Below are 21,468 nucleotides of genomic sequence, written 5' to 3'. Positions count from 1 at the left end.
GAATCAGAGCTAGAAATTACTTACAAGTTGACTTATAGAATAAATAACTTTAGAATGTCCAGCTTGAAAAAAAATACAATCTCTGTAATGTTAGGGTCAAATTCTATAAAATATCAAATAAATCCATAATGCACTGAGTGCCCTTTCTGGACCTGTACATGGAAGTTTTGCACACAAGACCATCCCTGTCTAGTCAGAATACCCCAAATGAACTCACACTGTATGATATTGCCTTGGCCTTTGAGAATCACCCTGTTGCTCTCAGCCCCAGGCATATCTATCCAAGAAAGCAATGTCAATAAATTAGAGAGTAAATGACATATCCATGAATTACAAACAGAATAATTCATAGGTAATTTTCAATTACAGAGAATAATTTATATGTGTCTGATTTGCAAAGAGAATTATTTATGAGTAACCTGAATTGCACATGAAGCACATTAACAGGTTACTGTGGGAAAGGGAGTGTACAGACTGCTCAGGCATCACAGGCTGAGCCTCGATTTTGAGGTGTTTCTTGTGAAAACACTCACCATAAAAATTAAATCTGTCAGATTCCATAGTAAATAGATTTGTGTAATGTCCCAGCACAGGCTCCTTCCCTGCCCTTGGATCCAGAGCACAGGCACGTGTTCCATCCTGCACACAGGGACATTGCTCCTTCGTATCACAGAATCACTGAGGTTGGAAAAGACCTCCCAGATCATCAGGTCCAGCCTTCATGGACTGCTTATGGTCCAACACAGGTGCTCATGGTTTAAGGAAAATTACAATGTTAGCAACTGGCTGTGGGATGGGACAACAAAATGTGTACTGAGAATAGGATGTTTTCTTAATGGTAAAGTAAAAAGTGGCACGGGAGTGGATGTGGAGAGTGTCTCCACTTGCAGCAGATCTCTACATTATTGTTTTGCTTAAAGCACTTTCTTAAGTGCATCTACAAATTATTGGCCTTTAAAACAAAAGGAGTTACTTTCTCCTCCCCAGGACTTGCTGGTCAGGTCCTGCATCTTGCCATTGAACAAGGGGCCAAATCAGCCTGTTTAAAAGCAGGACATCTTCCAAAATACCTGAAGGGCAGAAGGTTGCATTCCACTTCTTCATCCCCACCCATCTTAAAAACTGAGTTGGGAAAGAAATTATCCAAGCCAAAGAGCCATTCCCTCCTGAGGGACTGCCTCAGGGAGGTACACCAGGCACTCTCAGCACAAGAGCTAAAAATTATGAAGCCCTGTTGCTCTGCTCCAGTTAATGAAACACCATATCCATATATTAGACCAAGACAAATAACATCTACTATGCCTAACGTGGTAAAAGAGCTTATTTTTCAATCACGAAAGCTGGTCCATAAAATTTTTCTGAAGCGTTTTCTCCAATGAAGAGTTTTAGAAAAGCTTACTAAAGAGGAGTTATTGTCTTGGATTTGGAGAGTGTAAGAGGTTGCTGCTGTTCTGCTGAAAGCAAAGCCAGACCCTCCAGGAGAAGGAGGCTCATGTCATTCCAGACTGAATTCCTGCAAATGCATTCCTGTGCCTGAGCTTTTGAACCACTAGAGAGTCTACACGGGCACCCTTGGGCATGGGGAACATCACAAAACACCCATGATCACAGCTGGGAATGTCTGGAGCTGGGTCAATGTCCCCTTTTAGGGAACAATGTATATCCCTTAGCTTTGGGCTCACACTATATTCCACGAGGGACCCTGGGGGGAACACTTACCACAAGACTGTGCACTCATTGTATTTGTACTCACATACATCCACTCTTTGCTGCTTCCCATTCAGCAGAGAAAAACCCATTTATTTTCTAACCAGCTCCTCCTCCCCACACCAACACTCCAGTTGTTGCCTGAAACATTAATGAAGGCAGCTCATGCTTCCAGAAATTTTTAGATTCAACTCCTTTAACATGATCAGTCTCAACGTGGACCAAGTGCAAAGTCTCTCTCTTGACTTGCACTAGGCAGGCAGCAACTCACAGCATCACATCCTCGGGCAGTGGAATATTGCTAAGAGTTTCCCAGTGAAAATTCTGCAATCACCAGGAAAAGGATGCTTGTATTTAAAGGTTGCGCAGAACAAGTGAAATCTCACCCATTAGGAAAATGCCTATCTTCACCTGAATCCAAGGCAAAACTCCTGATGACCTGCTGGGGTCAGACTCTCACTTTGGCCTCTCAAATCTGGAAACAAGTCAGAACTGTAGAGTTTTGGGTCACCAAGGGCAGAGCAACCTCACACAAACTCTTGCCGCTCCCTGTAAAAACCAGCTGGAGCAATTTGGACAATTTTGGGCAGTAAGAAGAGCTGAGAAAGTATCCCAGATTTTTTTTTCCTAAACTTTCACTGGATTAGGGCCCTTGTAGCACTTCAGATCCCCCATGCCACCTGCTGTCAGCTTTTAATGCGAGTGAAATACAAAGCTTGCAAAAGTGAAAGAAAACTGCTTGTCTACTCCCTCTCCAAGCTACACACCCTTAGAGACAAAAAAGATCACACTCCATGAGCCCTTTTAAGGACTACCAATACATACACAGCTCTTCCCAAGGGCTGGATGAAAAGGAATGCAGTTTTCATTTTAATGGGCTGCCACTTTCCTCTTACAGTTCAAACCACCTCTACATAACTGAGGAGAGGCTCATGTTGGTACTACTTTTTTAAAATATTGAATTTTCTTAATCATATTGCTGTCCTCAGGGGCCACTGAGTGCCATTTACCTGGCAGAACTAGGCTGCAGACCTACTTAAACTATAGACGTAACCAGTTCCTCCTTAATGTATTTAATATCTATTTTTTTTTTATTCTGTGGTTGAGTGCTGCTGGGAGAGCAGTGAGGGTCAGCAGCTGATACATTTGGTGTCCACCCAGAAAGCTTTTCTGGCTCCTTTTAAGTTACTATGAACTTTCCCAGAAGAAGGTAACATTTATTCCTAGAAACCCTGGGCTTTTGTGCATACATCCCCTGAATGTCTCATTCTGCTGTGAACAGGCAGAGCACTTACCTGTGGTAAGAGAAAAGCCCAAAGCACTGCTCAAAAATGCTCCAGTTCTGCTTGGGATGATCTCATTACAAAAAGGAAAAGACCAGACATGGATTAGTCACAGGGGCTGTGCTTCGTTCCCTCTTTTTCTTCCCTCTCCCCAAGGTGTTCACTGGCACCTCCCCAGGTGCATGAACTGCAGTGGGAAATAGGTGCTTGACTTCTGCAGCTTTGGGGAACACCAGCCTTACAAAGGACCCTGGAGAAGATGTTTCTAGGATGCTCCAAATTAGTTTCTTTGTGCTGCAGGCTTTCATTTGCTCTTTATTTACCACTTGACATCATCCCCAATGCTGCTGATGCTAACACAAAGTGACATGAAGCTGTTCATGAAGGGACATGATGGCAATGGGCCCGAGCATGTCCTGCTAGAGAGGCACCACCAGCACACGTAAGCCTCTCACAGCAAGTCCAACCTTTGCTGGGCAGACCCCCCCAAATCCTGCAGTCTGACAACAGCACTGGGAGCCAGCAAAGGCCCTGGGTTAATACCAGGATTAAAAGGTGTCAGAGGAAATTGTCACCAGAGAACAGCTGCTTGCACTGGTGTCAGATAAATCAGAAGTTTAGGCTTCTGATTTTCAGATAAAGACCAATATCCTGACATGGACCTATTCCAAGGAGTGTGGTTTATCCCAAGCAAATAGGAGCACCACCTTTCCATCCTTCAAGGTCCAGTGTGACCAGTTACACAACACTCAGAGATAGTTCCCATCTTGTTGGGTCCTCAGGATAGAGCACCAAAAAGCCCCCAAGACAGTCAAGCCATCAGACTTACTCCAGACACCCAGCAGCATTTTGGGGCTGTGCATTCTTGAGCACCATCTCCTGGCACAGGGTCCCTGAGCCAGTGACACTGTCAGGGATGTGAAGAACCCACAACAGCCATTCCCACACCAAGTGTAGGGCTCCAGGCCAGCGCAGTGGGCAGTGTTTGTAGCATCCCACCAAAGCCTACAGCTGGGATTGGCACACACTGCTCAGGGCAGGGTGAGGGTGTTCCTTGTGCTTGGTGAGGCCAGCTGCTGATGGCCGTGTCCCCTCCTGCACTGGCTGCTGATGGCCCTGTCCCCATCTGCACTGGCTGCTGATGGCCCTGTCCCCTCCTGCACTGGGTGCTGATGGCCCTGTCCCCATCTGCACTGGCTGCTGATGGCCGTGTCCCCTCCTGCACTGGGTGCTGATTGCCCTGTCCCCTCCTGCACTGGGTGCTGATGGCCGTGTCCCCTCCTGCACTGGGTGCTGATGGCCCTGTCCCCTCCTGCACTGTGTGCTGATGGCCCTGTCCCCATCTGCACTGGCTGCTGATGGCCGTGTCCCCATCTGCACTGGGTGCTGATTGCCCTGTCCCCTCCTGCACTGGGTGCTGATTGCCCTGTCCCCTCCTGCAGTGGGTGCTGATGGCCCTGTCCCCTCCTGCAGTGGGTGCTGATTGCCCTGTCCCCTCCTGCACTGGGTGCTGATGGCCGTGTCCCCTCCTGCACTGGGTGCTGATGGCCCTGTCCCCATCTGCACTGGGTGCTGATGGCCCTGTCCCCTCCTGCACTGGGTGCTGATGGCCCTGTCCCCTCCTGCACTGGGTGCTGATGGCCGTGTCCCCTCCTGCACTGTGTGCTGATGGCCCTGTCCCCTCCTGCACTGGGTGCTGATGGCCGTGTCCCCTCCTGCACTGGGTGCTGATGGCCCTGTCCCCATCTGCACTGGGTGCTGATGGCCCTGTCCCCTCCTGCACTGGGTGCTGATGGCCCTGTCCCCTCCTGCACTGGGTGCTGATGGCCGTGTCCCCTCCTGCACTGGGTGCTGATGGCCCTGTCCCCTCCTGCACTGTGTGCTGATGGCCCTGTCCCCATCTGCACTGGCTGCTGATGGCCGTGTCCCCATCTGCACTGGGTGCTGATTGCCCTGTCCCCTCCTGCACTGGGTGCTGATTGCCCTGTCCCCTCCTGCACTGGGTGCTGATGGCCGTGTCCCCTCCTGCACTGGGTGCTGATTGCCCTGTCCCCTCCTGCACTGGCTGCTGATGGCCCTGTCCCCTCCTGCACTGGGTGCTGATGGCCCTGTCCCCATCTGCACTGGCTGCTGATGGCCGTGTCCCCTCCTGCAGTGGGTGCTGATTGCCCTGTCCCCTCCTGCACTGGCTGCTGATGGCCCTGTCCCCTCCTGTACTGGCTGCTGATGGCCGTGTCCCCTCCTGCACTGGGTGCTGATGGCCCTGTCCCCTCCTGCAGGCCGGTGCCCCGCCATGCTGCAGTGCAAGCATGCCCAGGAGTTCAGCTTCGGGCCCCGCGCTCTGAAGGACGCGCTCATCTCCACGGACCCCGTGCTGCAGGAGCTCTATGCCAAGGCTTTCTCCAGGGCAGAGAAGCTGTTCCTGTCTGAGGCATACAACCCCCAGCGCACGCTGTTCTGCACGCTGCTCATCCGCACCGCCTTCGACTGGCTGCTCAGCCACCCCGATGCCCCCGAGGACTTTGAGACCTTCTACCACGCCATGCTGAGGAGGAAGCAGAACTTCTGTCGAAAGCATATTTACCTGCAGCCTATAGGTAATGGAGGATCTTCACTGGGCTGCCTGGAGAGACACAGGAGGGCGGTGGGTGGCGTTGAGGGCTGCTAACACACTCCTCTACGGACTCACCTGCAAAGGCAATGGCCATAGCAAAGACAAGTGTAACAGGCAAGGTTCTGACATGCCCCCAGTCCAGAGTCACAAGCCACAGTTCTAGACCTGCCATATAAATGGTTATGTGTGCCCCTGGGTGAGGCTTGCTATGAATTTATGCATATATGTATATCTAAGTATGAAAGAATACTGGAAAAACCAGCATTTCTGGAGGTCTGTCTCTGATGGTTCATTAAACACAGCCACCCGTTCCCACCTTAATCATTCTGCACAACTTAAACAGGAGACAACCTTCCAGCACATCTGCTCTGCTAATGAGAGCGTACTAATGCCTTGAGCGACCTCTCAGAAAGAAAGACCTCTCTTCTCCTCTATATCCATAACCATCCAGAGGTGTCCACCACACCCCAGAGTAAGCACTTAACTCCAGAATGAACCAGCCTGCCCCTCCCCAGTCGCTGTGTCCGGTGCCACGAAACCCCTTCAGACCCTATTGTTCACCCTGGCTTTAAGGGAGTGGTAACAGAGCTTCTCTCCTCAGATTTAATTGAAGGACCCGCTGGGCTCTCACTGCTGGATTCCCTCCAGAGCTGTGTGGAGTCTTTCTTCCTGGGTCTGCGTGTGAAGTGCCTTCCCTCCATCCCTGTCTCTTCCATTCACTGCTGCTTCCGCCACAGCCGGGACTCGGACAGGGTGCAGCTCCACGCAGGTGAGGAAGGACCTGGCAGCAGGGAGCCCACTAAGACACCAGCCTGGCACACAGGCACCAGCTCTCCCTTAGGAAATGCCTGACACAGCCCTTCATTGCCTGAGCTGGGAGGGGATGAGGAAGGGAGTGAAAAGGCAGAAATCCTGTTCCCATGGAAAGTCCAGAGCTTTGAGGCTGGAAACAGGAATGAAAAACAAAGTGACTTTCATCATATTTTCCTCTGCTGTTTGTATTTTTCGGTGCTATTATGTTTAGGTCCAGCTTTGCAAAGAGATGGGATCAGCTCTGCAGGGAAGCTCTGTTGATTTGGTGGAATTTGAGTTCTCCCATCCCCTGTCTAGAGCCAAAGTACATTATTGGCCTGGGTGGTGCAGGGGGGGAACTCACAGGCCTTTCATGATAGGAAATTTGGGTTCAAGTGTCACACAGTTGTCCAGGGCACTGGGCTTGCCAGATGCCAAACTCACACTGCACAAACATCCACCTGGAATGAGATATTTGCAGGTACCATAGGCAGCACCTGCTCAGCACAGACCCGGCACTGCAGCCCTGGGGCTGTTCCAGCTCACTTCTGAAATGCCTGTAGGGAAATTCTGCTCCCAGGTGCTCATTTCCACGGGTTAGTACTGAATTCACCAGCATCTCTGCTTTGCTTTAACTGTGTGCTCAGCACCACTTCCGAAGTGACTTGAGGGTTGAGCTACACAGCCATGTTTCTCAGCCTGAGATGATGAATCCAGCAGCTCTGCCTGCCTGTGAGCTTGGATTACATCTTCCTCCCCATTAGCAGCAGAAATTCTGGCTCCATGCCTTCCAGGGATTTTTCATTTAAATGAATATCTCTCTTGTATTTGTCCAGATGGGATCCTGAATTTCCTGAAGAACAACAAGCCCATGGATGCACTGTGTGTCCTTGGACTTACCCTGCTGGACCTTTACCCATGTGAGACCTGGAGCTTCACATTCAGCAAATTTCTGCCAGGACAAGGTGGGATTGGTGTCCCATGGTGATTTAGGACAGTGTGTGAATAAGGGAGTACTGTACCAAAAAGCTCTTCCTTGTGAGACTGGAATAGCCAAATCTTATCCTTAACATGCTATTCCCTGGTAAGAGGATCTAGGTTTTCCCAAAGTGAAATTAGGGGGATCAGGGTTCCTGATCCAGACAGAGGTAACTGAGGTGATTCGAACCTTTTGGGGAGTGGGTCTCATCACACCCTGTGTGCTCAGCTGTATTTTCATGCTGCTGCTCCCACAGCTGTATTTTCACGCTGCCTAAGGTGAGAGACAGTTGTAAAACAGCAGATGCCTGACTTGTACTCCCCTCTCTTTACAGAAGTGGGAGTCTGCAGCTTTGCCAGGTTTTCTGGGGATTTCCCCCAGGCTGGCTGTAGCAGCTTGAACCCACCCAGGCAGAAGGAAGAGCTGTGTGAAGTCAGCAAGGAGGGCAGAGACCGTACCCTGCAGTTCAGTGCCCAGGAGATGGTCCAGTGCTGTAAGGTAGGACCAGCAACCTCCTGCACCCTCTATTTCTTCCTGTGTAGGGTTAAATATTTCAGGCCGAGGAAGCAGCCATGAGACTGCTCCCAGGAGCACAGACAACCACAGCTAAGTCCACACTGAATTCAGACATAAAGAGCTTGCATTTTAGGACACTGCATGGACAACTCCTACTCCCCTCACCACTGGAGCAAATAACAACATCAGTTATGGGGAGGCTGCAGGACTTGCCTCAGAATCACAGAATGGTTTGGGTTGGAAGGGACCTTAAAGACCACCTTGTCCCAAATCCCTACCACGGGCAGGGACACCTTCCACTAAACCAGGTTGTGTCACAGAGAGGCACTGAAACAACCCTGCCCAGCTCCTAGGCTCATGCTTGGGTAATCCTGTGTATTTTTCCTGTCAGGCCCAGCAGGGCTGTTAGAGTATTTGGAGGTTAATCAGAATATCTGGTGGTGGTGTGTGTAACTAATGGATAGCTGCAAAGGGTGACTGTCCTCCTCAGACATTGGCATCTGTGAGGGGAGGGGTCCCTGTGCCAGACCTGTTACATGGATGGATGAGAATAATACCTCAGCCAAGTTTGCACTTCTATTTATATGCAGATGCCCTTAAACTACCCTCACCTTCAACACATCCTCTTCGTGAGTGCTGTCCTTCCTCATCCCAACATCTGCCATATTCCAGCTCTGCTTCCAGTATTCCTCCCAAAGCTGTCAAAGCCATTTCCCTTTGCTTCCCTGGTATTTGCTCAGGATTTTCTAGTTTGAGGTCTCTTTCTGTAATAATTACAAATGATATTAAGTGGGAATGGGAGAAGGAGAGGAATCCTCCATCTTCAGCCTTTCCACAGCTGCCAGCTCCCAAGGCAGTCATGCTTGGCCATCTGACTCCAGCTCAGTTTTTTGCTTTGGCACAAAAGCTAATGGAGTCTGTTCTGGAAGGACCCAGATCTGTTATTGCCAACAGCTTCTTGCACATTTCTCACACAGGCTGTGCTGCTCTTTTCAGGCCCCACTGGGACTGGTTTTTCTCCTTACAAAAACTCTAAAACAACAAAAAAAAATCTCCAAAGACCACATTGTCCTTGGGGAAGAGCAGCAGCACTACCCCACAGCTCCAAACACGCTGCCTACAGGGCTTCCCACATCTGCCTCACCCACACCCACCTCTCCTTCTCCACAACACAAACACGGAGCTGGGAAGAGGCAGCCAGGTTCTCCTGTTACCTTGGAAAAGCCTAGGCTGGAGGAGTGCCATTGCTGAGCAAGAGGCGGGTCAGGCTGCCAGGGAGCAGGGAAGGTGGAACAGCAGAGGAGGAAGAGGAGGGGGCAGCGGAAACAGGAATGACCACGCACTGCTGTGATCTTTGCTTCCCTGAAAGGTGACCTGTCACGAGATCTGCCACCTGATGGGGCTGGGGACGTGCCGCTGGCTGCAGTGCATCATGCAGGGTGCCCTGAGCTTGGACGAGGCCCTGCTGCGGCCCCTGGAGCCCTGCCCCATCTGCCTGAGGAAGCTGCAGCACGTCGTGGGCTTCAAACTCATCGAGCGCTACAGGGTGAGCCCCAGTCCCCTCCTGGAGCAGGGACAGGGACAGGGACAGGTGGCTCAGCCCAAAGCCCAGCACTGAAGGTGCTGCAGCAGCGTGGTGAAGGCAGGAGATTTCAGGAGAGTTCAGGAGCTCTCACTGCAAGGTGCTGTGGCAGCAGCTCACACCTGAACACTGGGGTGTTCTACACAGGCTCTGACCAATAAAGCACTTTCCACAAGCTCCAGGGCTTTTGGCTCTTCCCAAGGGACACTGCCACAGTCCAACCCTGCTTTCCTACTCCCAAAAACGAGGTGGGGAGGGCAGGTAGATTGCAGGCAGGAGCAGCAGTGAGTGCAGGGATTCCCACAGCTACACCCTTTCCTGTGCCACCCTGCATTTTTGCCTCTCTGAGGCTGCTGGGAACATGGAGGAAACATTATGTGTGTACTTTGCTGCAGTTCCTCTGTTTAAATTTATGAGAAAGGAACCCAAATTATTACCTCAAATATGTGGAGGGTCCCAGACTCATCTTTTATCTCTTCTCTCCCATCCATACTACTGCTAACACCACATTTAGATCAGGAACAGTGCTTAGCTTAACACACTCTTAGTTTTTCTACCTCTGCTGTCTAAAAAACAGGATTCAGTAGACAAATGGTTGGTGAATTAGATATAATATTCTCACTCAGCACCCATCTTCTCCCTGGTTTTGATTCCTGTCTGACACATATCATATTCAGAGGCAGGATTTTCCACAGCTGCCTATTTTAAAGTCTGTGGGTTGTATTTGTAACAAGATACGAGCAGAATGAGAAAAGAGATGCCTCTAGTTTCATTCAGTGTGGAATCAGACACACAGAAGCATGGCAAAGAGTGTGGGGAAACACACATTTTTTTTGTGGTTTTTCTACTTACCTGCTGTGCTGCCAGACCCTTGTCTGACTCTGTGGCTGTTTGGTCCCTAGTGCTGTCTGAAAGGTGTCTAAATTGCCCAGACCACCAGAAGAATAAATTCTGCTTTATTTAAACACCCAGCCTGTCAGCATCCAGCCAGTGATTTCTAGAAGATAACTGCCAATTGCATTAATCTTTTCTAGAAACATTTTTGCCTTTGCACCTGCAGCAGATACTGTAATTGGCTCAGCATCCTCTGGTGACAGGGAACACAAAACTGAAGGAATGATGCACTTGCCAAATGTCACATCTGCTTCCTCCAGAAGGCAAAGCTCAACTAGATACAGTACAAGCTGGTGTAAGAGTTGTGATAATCTCTGTAAGAGGCTTTGCCATAATGTGGAGAGGAGACATAAATGCCAGAGATGAATTAAATAGTTAAGGAACCTGACAGAAGAGAGCAGAAAGCATTTCGAGACAATAACAGAGAGCAAAGTTAACTTGCCAAGCATGTTAAATCTGAAGTCACATTTCCTCCTGGAAAACTATCACAGATCCCCACCTGCCACAAAACAGCTTCAGACACTCACAATAACCACAGGAAATGCCAGAAACAAGCTGTGCCTCGGCAGCAGCAGGTAACACTGAGCAGATTTGCAACTGAGACATGGTTTGGGGCAGAGGGGCACGTGGGGCAGGAAACCAGTCCTTATGCCCCTCAAAAGAGCCCCTCAGCTCATTTATCTGAGTTGCGCTCAGAACCACACTCCATTTTTTATTCCAGCTGCTTATTCCAGCATGAGTCATCTTGAAACCTGAAAGCAAGTTAATTGTCCTGGTGTTTCCCCACCACAATCAACATTTCCACACTTCCACCTGCTGCTTGTGCAGCATCCCAGGCTGTCCTCATGTGGTGGCTGGATGAGTTTGCAGTGGCCACACACATACAGACAGCAGGTCTTAGTGACATCCTTGGGAAGGACATCCACTTCAGCTGCTCTTGCCTGCAGGTAAACAAAACCCACACAGAGCTCATTCCTTCCTGGTTAAACAGGAGAACATAAGAGGCTGCAGCCCTTCAAACCCACCTAAAGTTCAAATGAATAAGCCACCCAAAGGATGAGAGAGACTGAAGAGATTCTGGGAATTCAGGTAGTGATCCTGAGTCGATCATATCTTTTATATATTTTTTTTTTTTTTGCCTTGAATAACTCAAATGAACTGCTGGAAAATCCACATCTCCACAGTCTTTTTAATTCTTGGGAATTGGACTAAATAGCAATTGGGATTCCTTCCCAGATTGACTATTCTTGGGAATTTAGAGCCATTACAAAATCACGGGCTGCTTGCAGCTTTCCAATAGCTTAGATGTCCCCTTCACTAGCCCAGATCCTTTGTTGGATAAAACCAGAGGGAGGGAAGGGCCACTGGGGGTGGGACGAGGCAGGAGAAAAGTTGTCCCTTTACAATTTTTCTTGCCCCAGAGGGAGGGGGCAGGGTGGATTAGCTAAACTGAAAGAGTCCATTTTATTCCTGTACCAAATTCTTCCCCGAGGCTCCATGATCAGACTGAAATGAGAAGCAGGGCTGATTTCTCCCACCCACTCAATTTGAGCTCTTTATCCTCTCTGTCACTTGCCTGAAGAGAGAGCAATAGAGAAGGGAAGGGGGAGGGAACAGTGGGGGGCTCTGAGAGAAGGGCTGGGAATCTCCTGCCTGCTCCTCCAGCACTGCAGCTCCCCCTGAGCTGAGCAGGGACAGATCCAGCTCTGTGCCTGGCACACCGTGGGGACAGCCCAGGCTGATCCTGTCGCTGCTGAGCAACTGGGGGCCTTGCAAATGGATCACTGGGAGCTACAGAAGGTAAAGCTGAAGAAATAGGCCACAGGAGCACGAAAAACTGAAAAACACATACAAAAAACCTCAACACTGGAAACAAGGCACACCTTTTACCCAGGAATGACACGAGTACTGTGGTTCATTCCCTAAAGCATAAGGAACAAATGTTCCAGGAGCAACCTGCTATATGCCTCATTGTGGCAGTTAATATTTAAAAAGGGAATTGTCTCAGACATTTCCCTCTCATTAATTCTTTCCTAGAGTCTGCCTTCCCACTGGTTCATTTCAGCTCAGGAGGGGAAGAGCTATGCTTGGGAATAAAATGCATGTTACCACAGGAATTAACGTGATGAAACACAATTCTTCACCACTATCTCAGGATTTTTATAATGACACAGTTCCTCTGGAGAGGCATTGGTTTGCCTCTCCTGCAGATCACATTCACATTCACAGCAGGGAGCGATCTGGTGCAGTTTTCTCCTGCCACCTTCAATAACAGGGCAGATAAAGTCCACATCTGTCTGGAGGCAGCTCTGCCACTGTCCAAGAAAATGAGAGACAAGAAAAAGCTCCTGCTTCATAGGGCCACCAGGAGTTGTCTGAACCCGTTGTCTGGCAGAAAGGACCGTGGCAGCTGTGGCTGAGCCACCCAAGATAAATAGGTTTATCTGGCAAACACTGGGAAATGTGTAGCTGGTGTCTCTCATCCTCCACAACAAAACCTTTCTCCTCTCACCACAGAAGCTCTATGCTTGGACACAGACCGTGCTGTCCACGTGGCCGAGGCAGGAGTCAGCAGAGCTGTCGGCCTCAGAGGACATCCTGCCGTTCAGCTCCGACTCTGGGATGTGCTGCGAGAACGACTCCGAGGCCGTGACCTCCCTGTCCGAGCCGCTGACTCCTGACACCTGCAGCCAGGGCCTGTCCCTGGGGCCAGAGCTGGAGCAGGACGAGCAGCCAAGCTCACTGCCAGAGGCTCCGAGCCAGCCCCGGCCCCCTGCACACACCAAGGCCACGGACACCATCAAGGATTACGAGCTGTGGCTGGAGATGTGCATTGCTGCCCTGGAGAGGAACGTCTCTGAGGAGGAACTGGCTCAGGTGGACAAGACCGTGGATGCCCTGGCTAAGTGGGAAATGTTTACAGGCCAGCTGCCTGCCATGAGGAAGGACCTGCCCTTTGCTAGGGACAGCACGGGGCTACGCAAAGTTCTTGGAGACAAATTTTCCTCCTTGAGGAGGAAGCTGAGTTCCAGAAAACTGTCCAAAGGGGAATCATCCCCTCATCGCTGGCGGTGGGAGGACAATTAGGCTGGGGCTGCCTTGGGCCAGCTTTGCTCATGTCACTGCCTGGCTGCCAGCCTTCCTCACCCCAAGCTGTTGCTGTCTCAGAGAAAGAGCAACTCCCCCAGGAATAAAAGATGTTTTGTTTTCTGAGATTGCTAACACAGTTTTGATGTGATTAGTTCTCTAAGGGTTTTTCCTGCGCTGGTCTAAATGACATCACCACCTCACACGCACCTCAAGTCCCATGTAGGTGCTTTTATTTTCTTGGTCTGAGGCTGGCCAGGAAGACATCAGCCGGGTCCCCACTAAAGACTGAACATGCTCACACAGGATCTTGGCCCACCTGAACAGAGAGACGCAAATTAAAGCAGGGCAGCTCCCGACACAACGAGCTCTTCTCTGCTTAGCACCTCAATCCCAGGCACAGATGAGATTTCTCCCTCTCCTCTCCCCCTCGCAAACACTCAGAGTGCCCCTCGCTGCCCCATCAGCTTTAGGCTGTTCTGAGCACAGGAGCACAATCCAGGCTGATGGACTCTCATAGATAGAGGAGATGGGAACAGAGTAAAGAAGAAAGATCCCTGGCAGCTCGGCTGCCCCAAAGAGCAGCGTTAGTCTGACAATTGTCTCTTGGCAGACTCTGAAGAGGATCTCCAGAGCTGCAGTTCAAACAAAGCCAGGCTTGGAGCGTGAGCTGGAACAACTCACATCCTCTGTAGATTGGCACAGGAGAGGAAACCTTTGGAAACATTCACAGACTCACTGACTATTAATGTAAAAGGGGGAACCACAAGTGCATTCCTCTTTCTGCCTTGGGAATTTACCACCCTGGCCCTTCCCTCTTCCCTGCTCTGTAAGGCACCCACTGAGCAGGACACTGAGCTGTGCTGGCACCCAGAACAGCAGAGCCAGAGCCTCCCTTCCCATAGCCAGGGCACGCTGCTCCTCTCTGTTCCTCCCGGCTATTTATAGCCGGAGCTCAAGAGGCCGATGTGTTCTTTGCTCCTGCCAGGGGAAGGCTGACCCCTCTCCATCCCCTGTTCCCTCAGCCCTGAGCACTGATAACGCTCCCACAGCTCATGGCTGAGCTCCAGATTTCTCCTGTCTAAAAATACCAGCAGGTAGGATCAGATGCAGTGCAGCTCGGACAAGGGAGAGGAAGTTTCCCTCCGAGGAAGCAACAGCTTTGGTTTTCCGGAGCGCTTGCCCTGTGCGCTGTGACAGCCGCACCCCATCAGAGCGATTCTGGAGCAGGAAGCAAGAGGATAACGGGAAGACACCAGGAAAAAGCCAGAGATTTACACACGCAGGTGAGTAGCAAAGATGGTTTTGCAGTAAATTCAGCTGCATTCCGGAAACACAAGCATTTCACATCCGCATGATTCATACCGGGAGAGAAAGGGAGTTTGGCTTCGGGACCGATGACGGCAATTCCTGGAAACATTTTCCAGGCTGCGCGCCTGGAGCGGGGCAGAGCCGCTGCTGCCGCCCTCTCCTGGCAGCCACGAAGGAGACGGGTCCTTATCCAAGACATTCTTCCCAGCAGCAGCGACTTTCCTAACAAACCCTGCTTGAATTACAAATCCGAGTTCTGCCCCCCAACTCGCTCAGTTGTTGCCTGAACACATTTACTATTTTAAGCAAGAGATTACTCTCTGTTCAGCCTTGTTTGCTCTGCCTTTATTCCGTACTGAGTTGTTAGGCTGAACTTTAGAAACTTTCCAGAAAGAGGCTCAGGATGACAGTCCTGCCTAAGGGAACAGAGGCAGCTTTCCATCATAAAGTTCCAGAGCCAACATAGGAGTGGGGTGGCACAGAAGGGCTGGCACAAGTCACAGATGGGAGATTCCCTGTGACACTTACCTTAGTGCTGCTGTGAGCAAGAATTGCTGCTGAAGAGCTCTTGTGACTGCAGATGGCTGTTTCTGACACCATCACTGCCAGCACCACCACTTACCTGCTCAGCTTGTCCACAAGTACTCCAGGTAAGACATAAATGAGATGGCAGCTCAGAGCTTCACCTGGGCAGATCAGCAGTGCCCACAGGTAAGAGGAAGCTTTGTGGTGAGAGGCAGCAAACGGCTGAAAACACTTGGGAATCCTTCAGGAGCTGGAAGATCCCTGCAATATTCCACTGCAGGGTTTGGTCATGTGAAGACATTCCTGTGGAGGGGCTCCTCTTCACACCAGCAAAGGTTTCCAGTGCTGCAGCAGCAGGTTAAGCACAGGGTCTGTGAGCGGCACTTAGCCCCAGCCCACACCAGGGGACAGGACTGGAGGCATCCTGGGTCACAGAGGAACAAAAGCACTGGCCAAGGCTACATCAAAAACGGAGGTTACAACCAGAACTAAAGCACAAAGGCACGGTTTCTACTCCTCTGCGTGTACCAGAGTTGCAGGGGAGCAGAAAACAGCTGATATAGGAATAAGTAGTAGGCCAAATTGAAGGTAAGCCCCCCAATAAGATTTCCTGCATTTTAAGCAGCAGGTTCCAGGGGAGATCCTTCTACTTGGAAACGTGTGGGAACATAACTTGCAGCTAATAAGCTGCTGAGGAAGCTGTGAAACAGAAATACAGGCGAGATAATTAGGAGTCACTTCAGAAGGTCAAGCTGTGGATCAGCCATTAGCAAGAAAAGGAGTAGGGTGCTCTGTATATAAATCCAACATGCAGAAGTCACTTGCAATGCAGCAGCCAAGATTGGGGCTGGTTACAGAAAGTCTAGGAACAGTTCCACTGTGGCAGGAGACCTGGGTGCTCCCTGTGCAGCACCTCAGACACAGCCTGGAGAGCACTTGGCAGAAGATGGCAGGGGAAGGAACAGGGCACCCAGATGGGAAGGGACAGCAGGTCCCAGAGGGACACAGTGCCAGCAGCCCACCCCAAGCTCGCCCAGGGCTCTGGCTGGCAGCCCTGGAAGGCACTGCTTGTGTTCCTCTGCCTTGTGGTGGCAGGCAGACCATGAATCCTGCACATGGCCCACCTTCAGGAGATCCCCCAGCAGAACCAGCACCTCCTTCCTGCAGCTGCTGCTGGTTTCCATGTAACAACCCCTAAAGCCCAACACAGATCCATGTTAAGACTCCTCTGGCTCAGAGCATGTCCCAGGCCACACCATCCTGTGACTACCTGAAGCACCCTGCACCACCAAAACAGCTCAGTCACAGCCTTTCTGCCCTAAACTCAAGAACAGCTGTTTTGAAGCAACTTCTAAAGTCTAATCCTGAACATAGTAAAAAACAGTCTTTTAATAGCTTTACGAGCTCATAAAGACAAATATCTTCTCCCAAGAATAAACAGGCAGAACATTCCACTCTTACTCTGAAAACAAGGACTTGCTGTAGCTGAAGGGAGAGGGGAGACAAAGCAACTGTCCAGAGGGGGGGAAAAAAACAAAAACCCAACCCAACAGAAAACTCCCACGCTCTTTACTAGTTAGGGGTGCAATTGCCTACGACAGCTTGCAAGTGTGGGAGAGGAAAAAGCAGCACCTTCCACAGACATTTCATTAGCATGATCCAGCACTTGTGATTTAACAGTGGCTGTGACCACCTCTCTGCCCTAAAAATGGTACTTCTCACTGAAGTCTTCTTCTGCTGTGCAAAATTGAGGATTTAAGGGAAAGCTACTTTTGATAAAAATCCCTGAACACTCATCCTAATTAACTCCTCCTGCCTTAACACCACACAGCTTCCCAAGATGCCAGTCAGTCTTGGGAAGAGTGGCAAGAAACCTGGGATTAGTAACTGAGTAAACTATCCTCCCAGGTCTGTAAGGATAATGAGATACCAGGCTTGAGCTAGAAACCACAAGGATTTATTTAATTTCTCTCCTCAAAGTGTTATAACAAATACTTTAATATTACTATAACCTCCCCAAACCTAACACCTTGTACATTCGAGCAAAAATACAAGCTATACTTTGCATTTTAGAGCAGCCTCTCCCTGGGGAAACAGACATGTTCTCCCTTTTATCTTCAGTGTTGGATTACTGAAATTACAGAAGAGATACTCTGGTTCTGAACAGGGAGTTGTGCTGCTCCTGGGAAGATAATTCCAAGATAATATATAGAGTTTAGGCTCTCCCTGGGGCACAAGCACTCACTGGCACTGAACAGACAAACCCACCTGCAGAACCAACTGCTGCAGCTCTGCTCTTACGGAGCAACATCCACACAGCCGAGTTAGGAAAAGGGCACCTCACAGGAACACCTGGGCCCCAAAAGGGCCACTGTGCTCCACAGAGCTCACCAAAGAGGTCCCCTGGAGCTGCTGCTGAGAGCTTTTCAGATCATAGTGATCACACCTAGGCACCTTCTACTAGAGCATACTGAATTTGCAATTGCTGCTCAGCAGAGATGCTAAACACTGGCAATAAATCTCACCTGAAAGAGCCCAGCAACTCAGTCATTGACAGTCAGCCAAAGACTTGATGCAGCTGAAGTGCTGCATTTCCAGTTGTTAGCAGAAAGGACCAAAAATGCTCCATGAAGTGCCTGTCTCAAGTTGTGCACTGCCAGTGGAACTGACTTAGCACTAATAGCTTACGCAAAAAACAACAAAGACTTGCCACAAAAATCTGCCAGATGTGACCTTTAGAAGTGAGGGAATGTGAGGAAAGGTTAATGGCATTCCCAAGGACTGGAGCCCGAGTTCTGGCAGCACAGGTTGCCACAGGATGGCAATGCTGTGTGACAGGGACACTGGTAGCCCTCCAAAGGTTCTGCTCTGCTCTCAGACAGGGTCCTGGCCCTGGGAAAGCAGCAGGCACAGTCCCCATGGATATTTATTATCAGAGCCTACACAGCACCGAGGAATCCCCACCATGTGCTCCCATCTCAACAGGCCCAGTTATCTTCCCTTGCTGAGCTCAAAATGCAGAAGCAAACCCCAGCTGTGGCTCCCCTCCCACTTCCCATCAGTGCTAATGCCTCAGTCAGCCCAGAGAATGCCACAGATGAAGGAGTTCAAGTTTCACACAGGTTAATGTGTCACCAGCCTGAGCTCCTGGACACACTCGGGTAGAATGATTCCAACGAGGACTGGAAGAGTGGGAGATACCTGAAGGTTACAGACTGTGATTTCATGGCATGACAGCTGCACTTACATACAGTTCATGCTGCTGTTTGTTCAAAAACTCTCTCACAGAAAAAAAATTAATAAAGGAAAAAAGTCACCCTAAACTCTGTTGAAAGATAAAACGCATAAAGAACAGTATAACAAGTCAAGTTTTAATAGATTTATAAAATTCATATATACAAAACAGTAAACTAAGTCACCAAAGCTATAAAATACACTTTTTACACATCACAATATAATTTTATCTAGTACACAGTTTTCATAAGTTGAAACTATTACAGCAAGTAGCTGCTTCTATCACGGATGCTGTTTTGGTGCTAGAAAGACACTTATGTGAGCAGTCTGGGACTGTGCTTTTACTTTATGCATTTTCCACCTTCTTTTAGTTTGTAACTGTTTTTAAAGTATGTTCCTGTGAATTGTTAAGAAAATTAAGGCTAAACTCAGGCCTTTCTTGCCCAATGTAGTGAACTGGTTTAAAAAAAGACTGATATTGCATAGTATGTGTGTTAATGCATAGGCACCAGAGAGCAAGTACATTGCAGAATAAAAGATAACATCACTTGGCTTCCTAAGCTATGTGGTCATGTCACAGACAACCTGGTGTTTTGTCAGTTTGCTTCTGTACATTTTGATTTCACAAACAAGACAGCTCCTCACTAGAGCAAGAAACACCAGCACTGTTGTTCAGTGGAGTCTCCAAAAATGCTTTTTAATCATCAATTCAAGCCCATTCCACATTCCAGACAACACAACCTGGAGGAACACTCCCTATCCTACAGAGGGTTAATGGCTTCAATGCAAATGGGACTCTGAACACACCTCTCCAAACCTATGTCCATCAACCACCTTCCCAAATCTCTTGAGCTTCCAACAGATCCTTTCTCCTCCACATCCCCCTGTTCCCTATCTCCTCTCAGCCTTTGTGCCCTACCACCTGCAGAAGAGATCAATGGGAAGTAATAGCAGAGAAGTTGTGCTACTCAAAACCTGTCACTTCCCTCAAAAGATGTTCTCTCAGGCCCTACTTATTAAAAAATGTTGCTCTCCATCAGTTGTAGTTTTTATTCAAAGAATGGAAACAGCCTCTTACCTTCTTGTGCTCTGGTATGCTGAAGAAAGTTTAAGCAGCTGTCAGGAAGGAGTAAGATGCACTGTGTGGCCAGAGATCTGCACACTGTATTGTATCAAAACTGAGTTATAGCAGCCAGTGATGAACATATGAATAGAGAGATTTCCAATGGCAGGGCCAGCACTGCCAGCCTGCTGCTCCTAATTCACAGCCAATGGCTCTCTGGAGTCACCCAAAGCTTTTTGGGCCAGTGCAGATGGCATTTCACTTCAATACACTCTTCAAGCACCATCAGCTTTTGGGATCTGTTTAGAAACTAGCTCCCCTCTCCTGCTCCCCTCCAACATACTTTGGCTATTTTCTTTTTTTTTTTTTTTTTTTTTTTTTTAACCAGAATGCCCACCTTGGAAGTCAGTGCTGCTCATTTTTCCCCCTCTGACTATTTTCACACCAGACAGAAGATACGACCTTCAGTCACAGAGCTGGGATGAGACAGCCCCTCAAGCCAGGCACAGACCCACCAGCACTGACAATCTAGAACCTCCACACTCCCCACCCAGCAAGAACACAAGCATATCAACACACAGACAAACTTCAACACTGCTTTCCAAATGCCATTAGAAAGATAAAAACGTCAAGAATCGAGCTGAACTGCCCAACCACCAAGATGAGCAAAGAGGCAGCATCACCTGGTCAGCAGAGAGGCAGTTTCAGCTCCAAATCTCCTGGCCTTACTCATTTCCATCTATGTAAAAAAAGATTAGTGTTAAAACAAAGAAGTGCCCACATCACAGCACAAAGCAGAGATCACCGCAGTGAATTACAAAACAGGTATTATTAAAAAGCACTAGGTCTTGCATTACCAATTATCCCTCACTAGGCTAGACAGTCCTCACCTAGAACTGTGTGGAGTCAGCATTAATTCAGGCCAAGTCTGGCCCAGACCACGCCAGTCTTCCTGATCCATAATGGATGCTCCCTAAAAAACTGTTAAAAGCTCATTTACAAAAGTAGGCACAGATGTTTTATAGCTGCTACTGAAACACCCCACCCACCACTTTGTGTTACAGAATTACAGAGTATGAGGTAAAGAGTTGGCAGTGCTATATTCAACCCCTGACTACACCACGTGATTTTACACTAGAAAGAGAATACAGAAAAGAGGGTACTGCTAAACTTACAGTTCTCACCATGAGATCAGTGTTTGGTTTACATACAAACTGCACTGTGTGGAGGTGTTGTTGCATATCGTGTTTGTCTCTCAAGCTGGCACACATCAAATCATCCATCAATGCAGCAGGTACTCCTGAAAATTTGGTGATAGAAGCCAAGCTAAGTCAGGTGTCAAAACTCACTGCTTGAAAATCAGAGGGGCCTTTTTTGAGAAATCCTCTAGGCCCATGCACAGAAGGATTTTCCCCCCAGAAATAAAGAAGTACACACATAGAAAAGACTCCAAAACATAAGTTAATATAAGTTAAAACATAGTTAATACAAAGACAGCCATCTAAAGGCAGCAGAGGACCTGTTTTCTAAAATGCTGTTCTGTGGAAGGCAGCTGTCTGTCACTAAAGAAAGCTGCTGGTTTCTTCAGTGGTACCACGTCTGTTCTTCTAACTGCTTTAATTCTACATTTCTCTGCAGATCGCAGTAACCAGGATGGGTGAATCCCAGAGGGAATAAGGCCATGGGGATGGGAGGGACACACTCCAAATGCACCACTTTTCACACCAAATGCCACTTTAGCTGTCCTGGGGGAATTATATTTTTGTCTCCAGTGCCAGGTAGAAATGAGCTCTTCCTACTCCACTTCCCTACGGTTTATTTGCCATTATTTTCTCTACTCTGCCTGCTTGGCTGCAGCTCAGCTTTACCTGCCTCAGAAGG

At 49.0% G+C, this 21,468-nt stretch overlaps 1 protein-coding gene across 2 annotated transcripts; it reads left to right on the top strand.

Moving 5' to 3' along the window:
• The first annotated feature begins 5,283 nt into the window (after positions 1-5,283).
• AMZ1 (archaelysin family metallopeptidase 1) lies at positions 5,284-13,454 on the top strand. Of its 2 annotated transcripts, none has more exons than XM_062503736.1 (6): positions 5,284-5,587; positions 6,206-6,373; positions 7,233-7,361; positions 7,710-7,873; positions 9,330-9,437; positions 12,885-13,454. In XM_062503736.1, exons 1-6 carry the CDS (start codon positions 5,284-5,286, stop codon positions 13,452-13,454), a joined length of 1,443 nt encoding a protein of 480 aa, XP_062359720.1. The 2 variants fall into 2 exon arrangements, with proteins under 2 accessions (XP_062359720.1, XP_062359719.1); XM_062503735.1 differs by having other exon boundaries at positions 9,261-9,437.
• The last annotated feature ends 8,014 nt before the right edge of the window (positions 13,455-21,468 follow it).

Source organism: Cinclus cinclus, chromosome 16 (assembly GCF_963662255.1).
Source record: "Cinclus cinclus chromosome 16, bCinCin1.1, whole genome shotgun sequence".
NCBI lineage: Eukaryota > Metazoa > Chordata > Aves > Passeriformes > Cinclidae > Cinclus > Cinclus cinclus.
The sequence above is the reverse complement of the archived record's forward strand: the minus strand, read 5'-3'. Positions and strand labels throughout refer to the sequence as shown.